At 39.5% G+C, this 21,310-nt stretch overlaps 1 protein-coding gene across 1 annotated transcript; it reads left to right on the forward strand.

Moving 5' to 3' along the window:
* Positions 1 to 20,588: 20,588 nt before the first annotated feature.
* Positions 20,589 to 21,062, forward strand: LOC141578709 (large ribosomal subunit protein eL24-like). Its single transcript, XM_074371053.1, has one exon. It carries the CDS (start codon positions 20,589 to 20,591, stop codon positions 21,060 to 21,062), a length of 474 nt encoding a protein of 157 aa, XP_074227154.1.
* Positions 21,063 to 21,310: the final 248 nt, after the last annotated feature.

Raw genomic sequence — 21,310 nt, forward strand, 5'->3', positions numbered from 1 at the left:
ATATAGATGAAGCACCAAGCACAACATTGGTGTGTAGTAGGCATCCAGTGAACATCGACTGGAAATCAGGAAAGATGTGCTTGAAACAAGCCAAGGGCATTTTCCAAATGATCTATCACCTCTTTTTCTGGTGATAACAATTCAAGGGACTTGCTAGAGACTTGAGAGTTTCCCTCCCATCAGCCACTCTCTTCACATATTATTGGCAAAAAGCTACTCTATGATTTCCAAAGGGAAACTATACTATAAAAATAGACATTGAATCAATGGACAATTAAGCATCCATTAATAAAAATATGCAGACTATGTTCTTAGGAAAGTGCAAATGAAATAACATTAAGTGGAAAAGTCAAATAAAAATTATTATCTACACTCTATAATTACGATAATGGTCACATGTGGAAAGATTTAAAACAGGCCAAGGAATGATGAAAATAGTTGTTTAAGCAAAAAGGATAAAGATATAATTCCTTGTGAAACTGACTTAATAATAAATTCTTTTTAATGAAAATATCATTGTACTTTTTCTTATTGTTGTTAAAAACCCAAACCATGCAGAGAATGTAAAAATCTCTGTATAATCTCACCCCCTAGGGGGTAACCATTTTTAGCAGACTGCTGGAATACTTTCAGATTTGTAATGCATATATAAGCATACTTACACATATTTCTCTATAAAAAGAACCACACTCTACATTCTGTTTTCTTTATTTTTTATTTTTAATATCAATAGTTTTTTGATAGTAAAATAGTATATTTATAAAATCTTCAAGCAATAAAGAATAATCCATTTAGATACAAATAAACACAAGTGATGAGGTATAGTCTTTTCCTCAATTGCCATCAAGATTCCAAGCCCACATTCCCTAAATGCAGCAGCCTCATAACAAGGCTGCGTCTCGGGAGAGAGGGCAGTAGAGGAATTCTGATGGTGTGGGGAAGGGGAGCAGGACGTCAGCCCCATCTGTCATTTTGTGTCTGATCTGTAAGACCAGGCTCTGTGGACTCCTCCATCAATGAGGAGGGAAGAAGTTGCCTCTTTTGTTACTTAGGCAGATGGGGAGCCCAGGGTGTCCCCTTAGTGAGCCACAAAGAGGTGACTGGCGAAGAGCTGCCGTGTATGTGCCGCGGCCCCACAGGCTCGACTTTGATTTTCTGCATCTACGCCTACTTTCCAAGGAGACCTGCGATCCATATGCTCCAGGTCTCGCGTCTGAGTGCCTTCTCTCCCAAAGGATGCTTCTCAGCTCACAGAGGTTATTGGTCATTATCCTCATGTCATTCTAGCTAATAGGATGGAGGTTTTCCCCACGTCACATGGCAAAGTTGCTCCGTCTTTGAACCAGGCAGGCCGGAAAAATGCTATCTTCTCCTGCTCTGTGACTACAGGAGTCATGATGTCATGTGAGGTTATGCAGCTCAGCTCGTGGCATTTCCTTGGAGGGCAGAATCACAGGAACGGAGGCCCAGAAGTTAGTCTTTAGGTGGAACAGCCTGACGGAAGCCTCCTAGATACACTGGCATTGCTCTTTTTAACATAGGCCCCATGGGTTTGGGAACCTATGAATGCCAACTGCTGTAGCATTTGCTTTTTTTTTTTTTTTTTTTTTTGAGGTGAGAATCTAATGCATGCATCAGATCCTAAAAGTGATTTGTGACGCCCTGAAATGTAAAAACCTCTTTTATTATATACATCATAGACCTGCCATGCCAGACGCTGTTGGTGCTCTGGCCAGACTCCCTCAGATTCTTTTCACTGTTTCAGCACACTCTTCCCCCAATTCCATTGTGCTTTTGCTTCTAAAGGCTCACACCTGTGACTCTTTTCAGATGTGCTTTGCTTACTCATGCAGCAGGCTGGGTATCTGGAGTCTCCACCCCCCTGGGAAGGTCCTCGGCCAATAACAGACTGGAGAAGAAGTATGGAAGCCAGCTCCCCTGCCTCCAGTGGACAGTCTGATGTGGGTTACACTCCAGTGCATCTGTGGACTCAGGCTGGACTTGGACGCGGCCAGAAATTGCTTGACTTCTTCCCCTGCCACATCTGATTTCCCTCACCACCTTACTAGGATCTCTGGGGATCATCTTCTTAATAATTCACGTACACATAGTCCTGGTCTCAAGGTCCCTTTCCAGGGAACCCCCCCCCCAAGACAACTGCATAAGAATGCCAGCAGGATGGGGTCAACAGTCTCTTTGCCCCAAACCCCTTAAAAACCACTGCCTAGAAGTGAGATGGGTTGCCAATGACAAGCTGGAAGCATAGCAAGAGACAAAGAAAGACTATGAAGCAGGTGGATGGGTGTGGAAGTAGGACAGAGAAAAAAGAGAAAGAAGAATGTTTGGTAAGAAATAATCAGAGAATCACTCATGTATTATTCACTTGGTATCATATTACCCTGGGAAAGTTTTTAAATAAGAATGAAAGGGTCTAGCTTCTTGCTTGGACTTCATAAATTATTAGCTGTTTGGCCTCAGACAAGTCATTCAAATTCTCTGAGTTCCAGTTTTCTTACTGTAAATCGAGGCTCATAACACCTAATGCATAGGATTATTGGAAGGCCCCAATAAAACAGTGGAAGTGGAAACACCTTAAAGTTATAACGCATAATGAACTGCTGTCTTTACTAAGCATTTTTTGAGTCTTATGATTTGGACTACATCAGTACTTAATTATAAAAAGTATTTAAGATATGATACCAGCATATAAGAGGTTTTAACTGAGCTAAAGAAACAAACACAAAACTAGAAGGTAAAGTCCAACCACTCAACTAACACACTTACTTACAGGTTTCCTTCCAGGTAGCATTTGGCCCATGCTTAAGCACCTCCGTAGTCGAAGTCCTCACTACCTTCTAAGGTAGCCTGTTCCATATCAACAAATGGAATGACTGAAATACAGGACTGACATGATTGGTCATTTTTTTTTTCAAAACACCCCAAAAGAATTAGCCTACTCCCTCGGTATAGCGCTGGCAGTCAGAAAACTTTTAGTTTCTATTTGCAAATGTGTCCCTAAGTTGCTAGGTGAAATTGCGCAAGTCAGTTCTTCTAATTTTACCTCTGTTTTCTCATCTTAAAAATGATAAAGGTGGACTAGATCACTGATTTTCAAACCTGGATAATCATTGCAGTCACCTAGGGAACTTGTTAAAACCATGCCAAACCTCCTGAATCAGAATCTTTGAGAACTGGGCCCAGGAATTCGATTATTAACAATCTTTCAAGTGATCTTATGAAGCCAGCCTGGACCTGTGCAGGTGGAAGCATTTGGGAACCAACGGGCAAGACGCTCTCTGCGGTCTGCTCTAGCTCGCAAAATCTGATTTTAGAACTTTGTTTTGTGATTCTTATGTTTGTAATAAGATAAATAGTCATATAAATGTAAACTTTTTGTCAGAATATGCCAGCCTAGATTTTAAAAGGGGTTGGGGGTTGAGGGGCTATCACTAACTATGTAAGTTTGGTTTCTCTAACTCTACCCCTCCTGCTATTTCAGATGCTCCCATTCCCCCTCTTTCCTGGTATTTTGTGGGTTCACTAAGGCATACCTTCATAAACACCCCATTTCATTCGTGGTGTTTTTCTGCTCTTCTCAGATTCTGGCTCTGACCTGCGCTCCTCTTCCCTGAACTGACACGTGTGTCATCTCTGAAACCCGAAGATTCCTCCAAAAGCTCTCATGGTGCTGCTGTTCCCGCAATGTCCTGCTGATGGCAATTACACCGTGCTGTGCCGGAGGTGCCACCGTGAGTCAGAGCCACCAAGTCTGCTGAGATGCCGATGGGAAGGACCAGAGGCATCACGAAATCGCAAGTAGGTCAAATGGGCTTCCTCTCGTATGTTAATTCAGACCAACTGCTGTTGAGAATTCTGAGTCTGCACCAGGATTGGTGGAAATACCATGACCAATTAATTATGTCTGTTATGGGTACAAGAATGAAAAATGACGGTATGCCAAGGATTTACCATCCAATCCAAATCCCCTCTTTTATTTTCAGCTGTTTGGTTTCACAGATGAGAACACTGAAGCCCGGGGACAGACTTATCCAAATTTCCACAAGTATGGCAGAGACTCCGGTTCTCCCAGGATGCAGGCAGCTGGCCAAGGTCCAGGACTTGAAGCTTGTGAGATCCTTCTGTGTGTGTGTGTGTGTGTGTGTGTGTGTGTGTGTGTGTGTCCGTCCCTTTAAGAACCCAGGCTATAGTCCACACTGAAATGCATGCCTCTCAGGCACAGTCTGTGTAGGCTTTCCAGATGTGTATCTATCCTTAAAAAAAAAAATCTCTGTAAGGATTTGTCCAGCAGCATCATCCTAAAACAACTACTTACTGCATTTTCTAACAGTTGCTATTTCCCCTCTGTTAAAGGGTCAGGTCTAAAATAATGCTTCCTTTGCAGAAAGCCTGTGAGCCGGGCAGATGAGATAACTCAGGGGATTTGCAGCCGACGGTGGAGACTTTAACCCCCAGGTCACTCTTTCATCTCTCACGCAGATTAGGCCTGACAGCTGTTCGGGAGCCTCCTCCTAAGGGAATGCCCAGCTGCTCGGCTCCAGACAGTCAGCTCCGAGTCATGGGACCTTTTTGAAAGTCTTGAAATACATTTTGGCATTCCTGTTACTCCAGTTGTCTGTCGTACCACATAGCAACAGAGATCCACGACGCCTGGATGAAGTTCAGTTGGCGCAGAGCGAGGGGGCACTGACCCCTAAAACAGGTGCTTGTGTCTGACCCCATGGCTCTGTCCACGGGCCACGTGCTAAAAAGGATTTTCACCACATACCATCCTGGTTCCGTGGTAGGTGCTCAAAAAACATCACTTCTTGAGTCGAAGAAGAGGTTCTCGGCCACACTCAGCAGAGCTCCTTACTCCCCAACCGCCCCACTTCCCAGAGTGATACCCAGCCCAGATGCTCTACATCTTATGGGTTAAAGTTGTTCAACATCTTGACTGAGTTCAGTTCACTCAGAAATACAACATAGGGTTCACCTCAGACTATTACGTTTACGTGGTGATTACTGTGATTGTTGATTTTGTCGTAGGGATGGAAACTCAAGGGGAAAAGAATGTATTATAAATGGGAGTTTTAATATTATTGACCTAGAGTGATAATTCATATCTTTTTAAATTAAAGGCCACCATGTATTTGGAAACCCCTTCACCCATAGCTGGGGTCATGCTTTAGTATTCATGGAACAGCAAGCTATTTATATACTTAACAGATCTCTGGAATGTGTGCCATAACCCTTGATCTCTCCAATTTTTCATCCACCTCCTCCAAGTTTCTCACAGACCAGGAGCCTCTGACCCTTAGGATTTGTGTGCACGTGCGTTCTGATAGGTAACAGTCTCTGTTCCTACAAGTATGCTGTATTTTCATTAATGTACAACAATCATAGGATGACAGTGTAGATAAAAGCAAGTCAGTGACCATTTTCAACATGTAACTGTTTCTTTATGTTTAATTACATCCCAAATCTTTCCACAGGAGACTCAGCTCAAATGATCCCTGAGAAATACTTGCTCCCTAACATTGCTGCTGCTGCTGCTATTATTATTCCTTCTATTTTTATATGTATTATTAATAAATTGTTGTGGGTTATCATAGAGAACTGTGAGATTTTTCTTTATCAAAGGAAGGTATTTTGGAGAATTGGGGTACAATGGAGAGATCATTGCATTAATATTCAGAAGATCCACTCAGATTATTAGGCTGAGTATTGGGCCACGTGACTTAACCCCTCTGAGCCTCACTTTTGTCTATAAATTGAAAAAACATAATGCCTGTTCCTGCCTCCCACAGGAGAGCTGCAGAGCTCAAATACATTAACGCACATGAAGGAACCTGGAATCTACGAAAGCTTTGTGTGTGACTTATAATACATTTTTCTGATTATAAAAGTATTGGTGGTTTATTATGGAAAACTCCCAAACTGTAATAAAGTATGAAGTGAATTAACACAACTCACAATCTCAGAATTCTGAAACACCACCTGTTAAAATTTTGACATGTAAACTTTCACGCTGTTTTTTTCTCTGCACACATGTGTGTAAGTGTGTTTTCAAAATTGAAGGCATACTGTAAACATGGTTTTATGATGTACTTTTTTCCGTTTAGATCTCTTGGGTGTTATAGACTGAAATGTGTTCCCTTGAAATTCATATGTTGAAGCCCTAGCCCACAGTGTGATTGTATCTGGAGAAAGATTCTTTAAAGAAGTAATTAGGGTTAAATGAGGTCATAAGGGTGGAGCCCTAATCCAAGTACGACTGGTGTCCTTTATAAGAAGAGGAAAAGACACCAGGGATGTACACACAGAGAAAAGGCCACATGAGGACACAGCGGGAAGGCAGCCACCTGCAAGCCAAGGCCAGAACCATGAAAAATAAATACCCGTTTAAGCCAGACAGGCTGTGGTATTTTGCATGGCAGCCCTACCAAGTTAATACACTGGGCGTGTCCCTATATATTTACATAAAGAATTTGATTTTGAATGACTACAGATTCATCATTTTGATATAATTATGTAATAAAGTCTCTATTTTGGGATATTTAAGTCATTTCAAATTTTTTTTATAATAAAGAAAGCTTCTGATACTCTTGCATGTTGATAAATCAGTTTTTAGATGCAAAATGCTCAAAAAAGACTGTAGTATAACTTAATGGGAATAAACTATGGAAATTCTTTGCATTATTTTTAAAACTTTTCTTAGTTAAAATTTATTTAAAAAAAAATTTTGAAAAGATACAGGGAGAGAGAGAAAGCCCATAACAAGGCTAGAATATTTCTAGAATATTTATGAGTATTATTCTACAGCCAATATTATTTGGGCACAAGACCAGACAAGCCTTCTTAGAGATCGACATTCTGATTGTAAATACATCAGACAGGGATCCTAACATAAATGCTTTGTGTTAACAAGAATTTGAGAATTTGGTACAAAAGTAGGGGTTGAGGGGAAGAATGCTCTCCAAGAAATGTCTCTCTAAACAGTGATCGCTCCTGCACAGAGAAGAGCAAATAGAGGCTTGGAGGTGGGATTCCTGTCTTTGGTGATTTCTCCCTTGATTTTACAAGCAATGACACGGGCATTTGTCACCCTATGTCCCCCAAATTATGAAAGATTTACTGTGCCTCTTATAATCAGGACAGTGCTTCCTGGGATTTTCTGGAGTTAAGAAAATTAAATTAAAGTCAAATATTTACTAAGCACCTAATGGATGCAAAGTTTTGTCGGATGTTACAGAAATTAATAAGGATGAATTCCTATCCTCAAGGTGGACAAACTAGTGAGACAGAATAATAGAAAAGAAAACAATGAGCTAGCATAAGAACTGAAGGAATTAAGCCCACATTGGCAAGAAAAGTACTGAATAAACATTAAAGAGATCAGAGCATCAGTTGTTCAACCGCTCTAGTTATTAGAGAAATGCAAATCAAAACAGCAATGAGGTAGCACCTCACACCTGTCAGAATGGCCATCATCAAAAAGTCTACAAATAACAAATGTTAGACAGTCTGGAGGAAAGGGAACCCTTGTACACTGTTGGTAGGAATGTAAATTGGTGCAGCCACTATTGAAAACAGTTTGGAGATTCCTCAAAAAATGAAAACTAGAGCTACCATAGGATCCAACAATTCCACTCCTGGCTATATATCCAGAAAAAAAGTAAAAACATTAATTTGAAAAGATACATGCAACTCAATCTTCATAGCAGCACTATTTACATAGCCAAGACATGGAAGCAATCCAAGTGTCCATCAACAGATGATTGGATTAAGAAGAGGTGGTATATATGTATAAATTATATATATATATACATATATATATATATATATATATACACACACACACACACACACACACACACACTGGAATATTATTAAGCCATAAAAAGAATGCAATTCTGCCATTTGCAGCAACATAGATGGACATAGAGAATATTATGCTGGTGAAATAAGTCAACTACTATATGTTATCACTTATATGTGGAATATAAAAAGTAATAATGAATATATATGCAAAACAAAAACAGACTGACAGATACAGAAAACAAACTTGTGGTTACCAAAGGGGAGAAGGAAGGAGGGAAGGACAAATTAGGGGTATGGGATTAACAGATACAAATTGCTATGTGTAAAAAGCAGTAAGGATATACTGCGTAGCACAGGGAAATATAGACATTATCTTGTAATAACTTATAACGGAGTATAATCTTCAAAAATACTGAATCACTATTCTGTACACCTTAAGCTATTGTAATACTGTAAATCAACTGTATTCAATATTAAAAATGAAAAAAAAAAGACATCAGAGCATCATTGATGAAGGAGATGTCATTGAAAGATATATAGGGTATTGCTAAGCAGAGTCAGAGGAAAAGTTACTAAAAATACTTAACATTTGAAAAGGAATGTCCAGGGTCATGTAAGAGAGGCTGCACAGGTTGTGTGATGGGAGATAAACCTTGGTATGGAAACCATGACTATTATAGTATCAGTTGGGGATTACCAGGAGGACAGCAAAAGTTTTTATTCAGTTTGTATTTGAAGATTACGGACAAAACTCTAAGGGGTAAAAAGAGTAGAAGAAAATACATCTTGCCCTGTTCAAGAGGAGAAAGATGTGCTCCCCAGTCCACTCCACCAAAACTCAGGTCAGGAGGATGCTGTCTTAGTCTGCAGAGCCAGAAAGTGAGAGTTATGTGTTCATCACGTATTATAAGGCTGTGATACGAGGTGATCAGACAAAAGAACCCACACATTTCTGCTGAATGCTTGGCAGATATGTTTCATATCTGTCAAGGCATGGAATGATAGTTCGCTCTTCACTTGCATTAATACATTATGCATCTTCACTTGTGAGGTTTAAGTCAAACCTGCGACTTTCTGAAAGTTACATTCCCCCTCTGAACCTCAATTTTTTTCTCTAATATGGATAATGATACCTACTTCACAAAGATCTTGTAATCATTAAGCAAGATAACACATATGAAAGTGTTTGTTAGCTACGAAGTGTAATTCAAATGTTATTGTTATTATAATAATTCTTTGTTCTTTCAGTGGAAATGACAGAAAAAATACTCTGTACTGTTTTACCAGGAGGTGGCAGCATGTTGTTTGCTACACATATCTGCTGTCTTTTAACCTAGAGGGTATTTTTTGGAGACTTCTTCAGGCAGCCATGGGATCTCATGGGAAAGTATATGAGTTTGAAGACCCTGATTCTTTTTTTTTTTTTTTGTCTTATTTTGTTTTGTTTTAGGCTATAAGGGGACTAACATATAGAAAAGTTGCAAGCAGCCAAGTCTTATTAGATGCTCAATTGAGGAGAAAACATTTGTTCTCCAGCCTCACCCCTGCAGGAGATGCAACATTCCAGGCCTCACATTTGTTTGTGGCTTTTTTTTTTTTTTTTTTTTTTTGCTTTTATAATATTATACCTTTCTTTCTGCCTGGTGTTTGAAGCAGGGACTTATGCTTTGTTTTTATAAATCTGACTAATATTTTTATCTGATTGCCTTGTTTCTTACATGTTGATCCACATCAGCAGACTCACATACATCAGCTGAACGCTCTCTGGCTGCAGATATGATCTGAAGAGCATTTCAAAAATGGTCATGTCCTGCAAGATCTTACAGTCAGTCTTCTTGGGAAGACCAAGTATAAAAGAGCTTGAAAACAATTACAAAATAACACATCAACCTGAACAAACAACGGTGCTACTGGCTGCATATTGGAGGCCCTGCAAGTGCAGAAATGGTCAGAGTGAGAAAGGCCATGAGGCTTCTAGGAGAAATGGACATATCTTTATATACATTGAAATCCACATATTATTTCAAATCAAAATTTCTTTGTGATGTTTCACAAACTATCCCACCACACACACACACCCCCAAAACAAACCCAACACACCTTGCATACTATCATTCACCCAAAATGCTCTACTTATGTATATGAACGTATATTCTTAGAATAATATTTTTTTTGATGTTCTTAAAATACATTATTTCTCATTGTTTCTTATAATGATGTACGACAACTGTCTAGATATATTGAAAAACAAAGGCTTCCGAGAACAGGGACTACATCTATCTAAATATCTCTGTAGTGTGTCTAGGAAAACTAAGTAGCTTTGTGGCAAGTAATTTTGCCAATAATGTAGAGATTTAATGTATGTCAAACCTAGGAACAGCTTTAAGCATTTTTTTAATTTCTTTCCAATACTCTCTACCTGGATAACCAATGTTCCCTAGACTTGGTTTTGCTTTCCATCTTGACAAAGATGATAGTACAATATTGTTGGTGCTGTAAGGAAACCCAGGTTGACTATGAAGTATGATCCAATTGATGTTTATTGGGTTTTCTTTTTTAATCAAATGTTGGGACAATGAGTCATTCTAAGTGAAGTAAGCCAGAAAGAGAAAGAGAAATACCATATGATATCACTCATATGTGAAAGCTAAAAAAAAGAAAGAAAGAAAAAAGGACACTAATGAACTCATCTACAAAACAGAAACAGACTTGGAGGCATAGTAAACAATCTCATGGTTACTGAGGGAAGGGGGTGGAAAGGGAAGGGATAAATTTGGGAGTTTGAGATTTACAAGTGTTAACCACTATATGTAAAAATAGATTTAAAAAACCAAATTTCTTCTGTATAGCTCAGGGAACTGTATTCAATATCTTGTAATAACCTTTAATGAAAAAGAATATGAAAATGAATATATGCTTACATATGCATGACTAGGACATTATGCTGTATACTAGAAATGGACACACTGTAAATTAACACGTTTGTAAACTGACTATACTTCAATAAAAATTAAATTTAAAAAATTAAGTTGGGCTAATAAAAGTACCTGACTTATAGTAACAAACTAACTAGAAAACCAAAAAGTGGGGGAATCCTTGAAGCATGGCTACCTCTTCTAAGTCATTCTAACCTTTTCCAGTCTACTCTGAATTTTGGATAATTTCTTCCTCCATATGGAAACATCATATTTTCCAATTTTCTGTTGTGAAAATCATTATTGTTTTTATATGAATTATATCTTTACTGGCCTCTTTTCCTGAGACAGCATGTGATGAAATGGTAATGAACCAAGTGTGTTCTAGAATCTGCACTAGACAAGCACACATTGCACTGAGCAGGGCCATTCCTCTAATGCACATGAGACTGGTCATGGAAGATCACCATAAAGAAGTTTCCACAGCATTTCTTTTCTCTCTAATTTGCTACAGACAGAGCCCTTTCCTCCATGAAAAAAAAAAATGGTAAAAGGATAAATGAGAATTCGTAAGGCAAGTCAGCTTCCAAAGAAAAAAAAAATCATTCCCAGATATGAAGGCAGACCTCCCCCTGCACAGCTGCAGGTGAGACAGAAGTCCATCACCAGGTTTAATATTTTAACAATGATGTAGGCATAAATACCATCATTATCAAATGTGATTCCATAAACCAGAGAGGCCGTGCCTGTGAGTTTCTGCATGATTAGGCTTTTGGAGAATGAAGAAGGAAGGCGATAGAAATGCAGTCAGAATTTGATTTGTATCATCTCAGAATTACAGGAAAGAAATGGTGACCAGTAGAGCATAAGAATTAGTGTTCAATCTCCCAAGAGAATTCTTTATAGTTAGAAAAACCCATACAGATTGTATACAATTAAGAAAGTACCTTCCATGAATTATTCATGTTGGAATTGAATCTTCCAAAATCTAAATGGGAGATTCACTGACCTATGAGAATACAGGTTAAATTCTGAGCTAGCATCACTTTATTTTTCCCGTTGCTGTTCTTATATATTCTGCAACATCCACTCCTCGGTTCAGGAAAAAATTCAGTGTTATCCACAGCTCCTTTTTAACATTGAAATCTCCTTGAGGGCCTATCTAGACCATTATATAGATAAGATGATTAATTTTCAAAGACGTTAGTTGAGAATATTAAATGAGAAGCTGAATGAGTTTACTTCTCTGCTCAAAATTCCACAAATACATATATCCATTTGTTCTCTTTAACATTAAACCTCCTTTGTTAAAAATTTCATATCAAGCCCTTATGGGGAAAAAAATAGTATATTATGCAGTAGAGTGAAAGAAGATCTGTGTCTAATACATTTAGCCTGTCCCTGCACAGCTGCTTTGAAACATTTCCTCTTCATTCTACTGCCCAAGAGGCTGGAATAGCCTTGGGCTCCTCAAAGAGGGGCTGGGGAACTCTTTCAGCCTGTGTCTCATTAGCATCCCCGACTTCCGGCTTCCTCCTGTCACAACGCCCTCTGTGAGTGCCAGAGCCAGAGCACAAATGCCCCCTAGGGCCACAGTTACATTTTACATTACACTTAGTGGCTAATAAGTCATGCCATCATCACCAAAAGCATTTTTAAGCATCTCTTGCCAGAGGCAGTATATAATCCACAGTGCTTGCTCTATTGGTCTGTATTTCAATGGCTGGCCTGGGAGATTTTTCTAGAGCAGTAGGGCCCTTAAAGGAGCTGTAGGGTTAATAGACTGTCACAGGTTTGGGTATCACCAAGTTGACTGGTGCAGTCAACCCTGAGTCAAGTTATAACGCGGAGTCGCTGGTGCTGGACCTGTCCCAATCCAGAACTAATATGATAGAGCTCAGGTTCGATCCTGTCAGAATCAGAAAAGATCTGCACAGACTCAGCCATGTGCAGTAATGCTTGGTCCAGCTGGTCAAAAATGGATGCCTATTCTTGCTCATGATGGGAATAATTGAGCATGTGTGAGTGGCTTCATGGAGCCTCCCATCACTCCTGGGGACCGATGAAAGCAAATTCACAGCATGTGCTCTACCAGTAATCAGAAAGAAATCCCGGGCTTGGAGAAGAAAGACATAAGCAGTTCAGGCTCCCTATTCACTGGTATGTATCACGGGCAAAACTGTTCATCACTATTGATTGCTTCAACTGTAAGATGAGGAAAATGGCCACGACCTACTTCAAGGTCATTGGAAAGCTCAAGTTTGGTAATATTTGTGAAAATGCTTCTCATAAGATGCAAAAAAATTATACACACATATTTGGAATTATTTGTGTTACATTATCATCTTTATTACTGGTGCTGATGAGATGCTTAATGTGTCCAAGAATCACTGGTAAGCTTGTTAAAACTCAGATTCAAATTCAGTAGGTCTGGGATGGGACCCAGGAGTCTGTATTTCTATTAAGCTCCTGGGTGATGCCAATAATGCTGGTCTGGGGACTGTACTTTACATAGCAAGGACTCAGGACAACTTAGGACCCTTAAAATGATACATGTCCAAAATGCTTCTGCATGTGACTCTGGGAATAAGGATCTGAACATCTTAGGTTATTTATTCTATTTTGACAATAAAGTTAGTTTTTACTTCGCACTGATCGCATGTCCTGAAGGCATAGGAGTCTGTCACATAAACTCAGTTGTGGACTGTGGCTTCTCTTACCATAAACCATGAATGCAGTCAAGGAATATTGACGAATGTCTTCTATACATTTTTTTTTTCCTTTAGAGATTTTGCTTTGCCTAAATACTCAGCTACCTTTTAGAGAAAATGCAATTCGGCAAGTCACTCTTGCCAGTCCTGAGAAATTATTTCCAGCAGAGAAGAGCTATGACCGGGCAGCCTGAGAAGGGCCTTTCCGTGATACGCGTCCACCAGGCCCAGCAGCCTCTCAGCGGCCGTGCTCACTGTGAAATTCATCTTTGTCACAAATAGCAAATCACATGCTATGGAATATCACAATCTCATTATGGGATGTCATCTCCCAGCGCAAATACATTATTTTCACCAGATTTACAGACAGTGCGGCCCATGTCATTGCCAGCCTGTGATGGATGGGCTCTCTCTGGCTATATCTGGGTGCGTGATTTACACATGGCAGGACCCTGACAGACGTGGACCGCAGCCAGCCCCAGAAGGGCTCTGGAGAAGGTTTCTCTTTCACGGTCTCTTAAACACAAAACCCAGTAGTTGGAAAATGTTGTGGCACCTACATTAAAGGAAAGAAATAAGGACAACAAAAGTCTCACTGTAACACTTTCCTTCGCTCCTCATGTGTTAGAATTTATATCTCACAAGGGGACTTCGGTGGAATTCACCTGAAACCCTACTGGATAGGTCAGCAAAGAAACATTTAGTATTAAGTTCCATCCTATAGGAAAACTTGGCACCGTGTCCTATGTGAGAAGAAGCGTGTGCTACAGCATTTTGGAATTTCTAAGGCAAGCAAGTAATCTTACCAAGAGAACAAGACATAAATAATAACATGTCATGTTTTACTTGTGGCCAGTGTCTCTGGAAAGAGAGAATCAAATCTCATAGAGAAATGGAACAGAATAAGCCTCGTAATAGAGAATTTCAGTATTAAATGGATCTACCACCCCCTCATATCTTCTATTCAGAGATGTAATCTCTTCCTTATATTGTAGTTGGCTTAACTCTGCTTGAATACTTGAGGTATTGGAGAGATTACCGTTTCCAAATTTTTTTTCTTTTCATTTCTGAAATATTTGAACTGTTAGAAAGTTCTTATACGTTGTGAGTCTGTGTCTCCAATTCTCACCCACTGGTCCTGATGCCAAGTTGGGTGGATCAGAGGATAGGTCTATCTCATTATCTTCCCAGCCCTTCTCCTCTCTATAGTCTGCCTTCCATCAATGATAGTTGTATTGTCTAATATTTCTAATGCTGCATTGGTCCCTTTGGAAATTTAGTTTTATGATGGAGTAGCATCATACATTGAATTTCAATTTTTTTCAAATTCAGTTGCATGTGCTTATCAGAGAGAGACAGACAGAGAGAAACAGAGACAGCAAACCAGAATAGCAAGCAAGAGAAAGAGCAGTTAACATCCTAAATAAAGCTAGTGATTCTGTCCTTTGCCCCAGTGATTGTGCGCCACAGGATAATTTGTGAATCTATTTTCTCTGTTGGCTCAGTTCCCAGGTGTCTTCCACGGTATAGGCAACTTACCATATTGAACGTGACTTAATTATATAAGATGACAGTTTTTTGGTATAACATGGCATCTAAACATGAGCCAACTACTTCATTTGGCAAACTACTAATATTTGGCAAGTAGTATTAATTTTAAACTAAGGGTATTAGTCTTCTATTGCTGCTGCAATAAATGACCATAAGGGTAGTGATTTAAAACAACACAGATTTGTTATCTTCCTGTTTTGGAGAGTCAGAAGTCTGAACGTAGGTCTTACAGGCTAAAATCAATGTGTCAGCAGGACTTCGTTCATTCTGGAAGCTCTAGGGGAGAATCATTCCTCGCTTTTCCCAGCTTCTAGAGGCTGTCTGCACTCCTTGGCGTATAGTCTCCTCTCAGCAATAGCATGACTTCAACCTCTGCCTCCACCCTCATGTCTCCTTCTCTGCCTCTGCCTCTCCAGCCTCCCTCTTTTAAGGACTCTTCTGATCACATTAGGCTCAACTAGAATCATCCAGACTAATCTCTTCATCTCAAAGTCCTTAATTTCATTTGTAAAGTACCGTTTGCTATGTACAATAACATGTCCACAGGTTTTAAGGATTAGGATGTAAACTTCCTTTGCGGGGTAAAGGGCAATATTCAACCCACTGCACTATGTTAAAGCAGAGGCAATTCTGCACTTTCTAATATAAATGTGTACTTCCTGACCTATAAAGATGATGGAGTAAGAAAATCGCAGGTGCCCCGGATTCTGATCTTAGCATCTCTCCCTCCATTGCCTAACTATGATTAGGGGTGACTCACTTCCAAAGCTGGAAGGAGGGTGACATGAGGAACCCAGGGAGCACAACATTAGGTGGTACCCACACTCGGGTGCCAACTTGTATTCACACAACCCTGAGAACGAGGGCCTCCTTCAAGTTCTAGGTGCCTCACATGCCTCTTCATAGGCCCTGCTACACTTTATCTATCTTTGGATCCTACATCACTCTATGCCTTGATTTTCTCATCTGTAAAATTGGGGCATAAAGTTAATCATTACTCTTTTCTATCTTGCTTTCTTTGTTTTGCTTTGTCTCGTAAGAAATAAACGAGCAGGTGGATGTGAAGGTACTCTGTCAGTAGTAAAATGCTACGGATTCTTTTTCTTTTTTTATTTTTGGTTTTTCCTTCTTTTTTATTTTTTTATTTTCACATTCTTTTTCACTCTAAGTTACCACATGATACTGAGCACAGTTCCCTGTGCTATGCATTCATTTATGACAGCCAGTTTTTTTAAAGCATGAGGGTAGAATAAGTGACACTTCTTACTTTTCACCCAATTAATGTAAAAGTTAACTCACGCAAACAAAAAGAATTAACATCTATATTTACAAAGATAAATCGCGAATGTCCAAAGGAACTGTATTCGTTTATGACAATGATTTTTCAACCTTGGCTGCACACTGGAATCACCCAGGGAGCTTTACAAAGTGCTGATGGCTGGGTCTCGTCCCCAGAGACTCTCATTTAATGGGTGTGGGGTGCAGCCCAGGCACTGGGATTTTTAAAACTCCCCAGCTGACTCTAATGTGCAGCCAAGGCTGAACGGCGCTGCTTAATGACTTCTTTAGAAGCCTCAGGAATGTGTTTTGAATTGATATAAAGTTTGTGGAGAGTAGAGAACATACTTTTTCTGTTTGCAGAATGGATTCCATAGAATCAACATAATAGGCAAAATTCACAAAATCATATTCTGATTCACATACAGAACTTTTCTGTTAACATAGAGGAGGCACCTGAACATCAAAATGCAAGTAAATGCGTGTTTTTGACAAAAAGAAAAGTATTGTGGATAGCTAAAAAATAAATAAATAAATAAAAAACAGGCTAAAACAGTGTCTCTTTTAGAGATGAATTTCTACCTAATATAGAGGTTCTTGATATTGACCCAGGCAATTCTAGGTCTGGTGGCCCAGTAGAACCAACTGAGGAGGTTTTAAAACCCTTATGCCCTAACTGCACATTGGATCAGTTAAGTTAAAATCTCTGGGGATGAGATCCACGCATCAGAGTTTTTAAAAAATTTCTCCATGTGCCAACAAAGCAAGAACCCCTATCCCAATGCACTTAAAATCAAAATCGGTATGACCAGTATTCATTGAGAAAAGGCCACTTATTATCAGGAACTGCAGAGGGCTTGCTCCCCACCCTCTAATCACCCAGTCTAGTGAAGGAGAAAAACATGTCCACGGAGTCATAAGAGGTGAGAAGAGATGCAGTGAGAGCGTTGAGGAAGGCCACGCCATTGCTCCTTGGACAAGGAAGGCAGGGGAAGAGGAATCAAACAGACCACTGTGGGGTTCAGCAAGGGATTTGTGAAGGTGAGTTCTGAACGAGGCCAAGGGGGAGAAGGGCAGTTCTAGGAGATGATGTGGCTTGTGCAGAGGCTCAGAAACCCAAATGGAAGCAATTGACCATTATCATATAGGATTCCTAATTTTCTCAGAGTTAGTACAGGATGATCTAAACAATGCCTTCTTGACTAGAGGGCATTTTAGCATTCATCAAATCATTCAAACACGATTCTTGAAATACAACTTAGCATTAAAAGGGTCCCAACTACTGATAAACCCACAGAAGGACAGATCTCAAGGGAATTATGTTGACTGGAAAGAGTTTCAAAACACTTCACACCGTATGATACCATTTATACAACATTCTTGAAATGACAGAATTATAGAAAAAGAGAACAGATGAGAGGTTTCCAAGGGTTAAGGATGGGCAGGAGAGGGAGGTGGGTGGAGAAGAGAAAAAGGTGTAAATATAAAGGGATTGAAAGACAGAGATCATGGGGGTGATGGATTAGTTCTGTATCTTGATTGCCGAAGTTGTATCAACCTCAGATGTGACAAAATGGCATAGAACTGCATACTCACAACATGCCAATGTCAATGTTCTGCAGGATTTTGGGGGGTTTTTTTTGTTTTTTTTTATTGATGTTTAGTTGATTTACAATGTTGTATCAGTTTCTGGTGTACAGCATAGTGATTCAGCTTTACATACATATATATAGTCTTTCTCATATTCTTTTAAGAAAGACAAATCATGATTTCACTTATGTGTGGAATCTAAAAATATGATCCCAATGTTCTGGTTTTGACACTGTACTCTAATTAAGATGGACCAATGGAGGAAACTGATGAAGGATGCACTGGCCCTCTTCATACTATCTTTGCAACTTCTGGTGAATCTATAACTATTTCAAAATAAAAAGATTTTTTTCAATGAACTAAGAAAATAAAAATAGATTGTTGCAAAAGAAACCCCACAATTCTAACATTACTATGATTCAAAAGACAGTTTGGGGCCTCGAAAAGAGAAACAAAACATGTCTTGGTTTCCCTTTGATTCTTTTATTCTCTATTTCTCTATCCCTCTCCTTTCTGTGTTCCTTTCTTCTTCCATCCTTTCTTTTACTTCCTTTTCACTCCTGTCCTAATCTCATTCCTAAAAGTGACACCTTGAAAACTACATTTTAAGACTATTGCAAACAATAGAAGGATGAAAAACAGTAACAAAAGGCTTAAATGATAGAGAAAAGTTAGTGATGTTCTAACAAGTCTCTGTTGTTACTAGGCTGCAAACCCATTCTGAAAATTTGGTTTATAGTTTACACAGCAGGATACTCATATGCTGCTTTATTAATATGCTAACTTCAGGATAAAATAAGAACCAAATAACATCTCGATTACAATTACTTTAGCTTTTTTAATCTAATGGTGACCCATTAACAAGAAGGAACAAACTTTGGGGATGCAAATGAAAAATGCAGCTTAAATTTTAAAGTTTGGAATATTTATCTATTTTAAAAGGTGATTACTGACTGATATTTTAAACTGTGTTTTGCTTAACATTTGTTCATCTAACAAAAATAAAATGGTCCTTTTTTTATACCCTCTTTAATATTTTTTAATTGAGGGGGTGGTTTTGTTTTTCTGGGGGAGGGGGGCATGAGATAATTAAGTTTATTTACTTAGTTTTAATTAATTTTTTAATGGAGGTGCTGGGGATTGAACCCAGGACCCCATGCATGCTAAGCACACACTCTACTGTTGAGCTATGCCCCCCCAAAATGGTTCTTTATGGAGAGATTCCTATATTAAACCCAAGAATGCATCTAATAGAAACAGGCACCTCTGCTGCAGCTGAGTGTTCATGAGAAATCATATCTAAAGCAAACCACATTTTTCTTTTGATTTCCAAGTTAATGACAGCGAGAAGTGGGGTGATTGCAAGTTCCCCCGAGGACTGGCAGCAGGCTCAGGCCTCAGACTGAACCCAGGGCCCAATGTTAGGATCCCCTGCTCTTGACAGTAGACACATGCTGCAACTCAGAGGTCTTGGCACTTTCTCTGTGAGATTCCCAGAGCTGTCAATAAATCATTCCTTGATCTTTAAATGTCGTAACTTACAGCTCTAAGTAAATAAGAAACATACATCTAAAATCATTCAACGGGATCAGTGGCTTTTGTTCAAACAACAAAAAAGAGACTGAGCTTTTTCTTTTATAAAGGAAATCACATACCTCAGAACACCTAAAAATATCTTTTAATTGAAACGCATATGAATATCCCTTAAGGAAAAAGAAGAAGCTAATTATACTAAGAGATTTAATGAGATTATCACATACCTTAATACCTAGAGTCACTGTGGACTGTTTTTTAATTGTTAGGGAAATCTGTACCTTTCTTGACTTAAAGAAAATGAATAAGGGGCCCACAAGTTTATTGGAAACCACTTTATTAAGTTCTTACAACTCGAAGCCATCAAATGGAGTCAAATCATGACAAATCTAGAAAAACAAGTTGTGAATTTAAAGAGATTCCGAGCTTTCCTGAAAGTGAAATATAAAGCAAATGTGCCAAGAGCTACTTTCAAAAAATGACACCCTAGGATGTCAAATTTCAAATCCTAGGATGCATTGGCAGCCTCTCCTGCCTGAGAGGACCAACTCTGTCACTGGAGATCTTCTGCATCCTGGAGGGGACTTTTCCTTCTAGCCTTTCTCTGGCATCTCCTGTCCAACTCTGCCATTCAGTTACCCCCGATTCTCTCTGGTCTAGATGGTACCCACGCTCCCCATTCTCCATGCCTTTCCTGTAGCAAGTATTACCCCTGCTAGAAAAGCTTCCTCACTCCCTCAGCATCCATTTGTTGAGCATCAGCTGTCTGCCCAAAGCAGACAAAAAGATAGACAGGGTCCTTACCTTGATAGAGCTTAACTGTAGGTGAGGTTGGCAGATAAATAAACAAGCAACCAATAATTAAACAAGATCATTTTGGATTCTTATTAGAGCTGTGAAGGAAATCAATAGAGCAATGTGATAGAGGGTAGCCGGGGCAGAGAGGCAGGGCTTCAGGGAAAGCATCTCTGAAAAGATGACATTAAACTAAGAATCAAGGAATAAAAAGGAGCCTGCCGTGCAAAGAACAGGAAAAGAGCATCCCAGGCAGTGGGAGAGAAAATGTGACGGCTCTGTGGTGGGAATGGAATTGGTAAGTTCAGGCAACTGAATTGAAAGAAAAATGACCATAATATAATAACTGATCCCACTCTTCACCATCTTCCCTTCTCCCGGCCCATTCGCAACCATGAAGGTCGAGCTGTGCAGTTTCAGCAGGTACAAGATAGACCCAGGACACGGGAGGTGCTATGCCAGGACCGATGGGAAGGTTTTCCAGTTTCTTAATGCAAAATGTGAGTTGGCTTTCCTTTCCAAGGGGAATCCTCGGCAGATCAACTGGACTGTCCTCTACAGAAGAAAGCACAAAAAGGGACAATTGGAAGAAATTCAAAAGAAAAGAACTCGCCGTGCAGTCAAATTCCAGAGGGCCATAACTGGTTCATTTCTTGCTGATATAATGGCCAAGAGGAATCAGAAACCTGGAGTTTGGAAGGCTCAACAAGAACAGGCTCCCAGGGCTGCCAAGGCAGCCAAAAAGGCTAAGCAAGCACCTAAAAAGACAACAGTGGCTGCTGCAAAGGCTCTCACAAAGGCCGCACCTAAGCAAAGGACTGTGAAGCCTGTGAAGGTTTCTGCGCCCCAAGTAGGTGGAAAACACTAAGTTGGCAAATGGGTTTTTTAAATAAAGATCTCACTATGAAAAAAAAAAAACTGATCAGTGAGGTCAAAGAAGTGGGACTGCATAGGGTTATGTGGGATCTACATGCCATGAGAAGGAGCTTATGTTTTGCTTATAGTGAGATGGGAAGTCATTAAAGAATTTAAAGCATCAAAATCATATATTCAAATTTATATGTTAAAAATATTACTCTGGCTTCAGTATAGATAGAGCATTTGAAATGGTGGGGG

This window comes from Camelus bactrianus, chromosome 1 (assembly GCF_048773025.1).
Source record: "Camelus bactrianus isolate YW-2024 breed Bactrian camel chromosome 1, ASM4877302v1, whole genome shotgun sequence".
Classification (NCBI taxonomy): domain Eukaryota; kingdom Metazoa; phylum Chordata; class Mammalia; order Artiodactyla; family Camelidae; genus Camelus; species Camelus bactrianus.

Excerpts from the sequence above, each read along its gene's own strand:
- LOC141578709 (XM_074371053.1), top strand. The coding sequence starts at position 20,589 with ATGAAGGTCGAGCTGTGCAGTTTCAGCAGGTACAAGATAGACCCAGGA.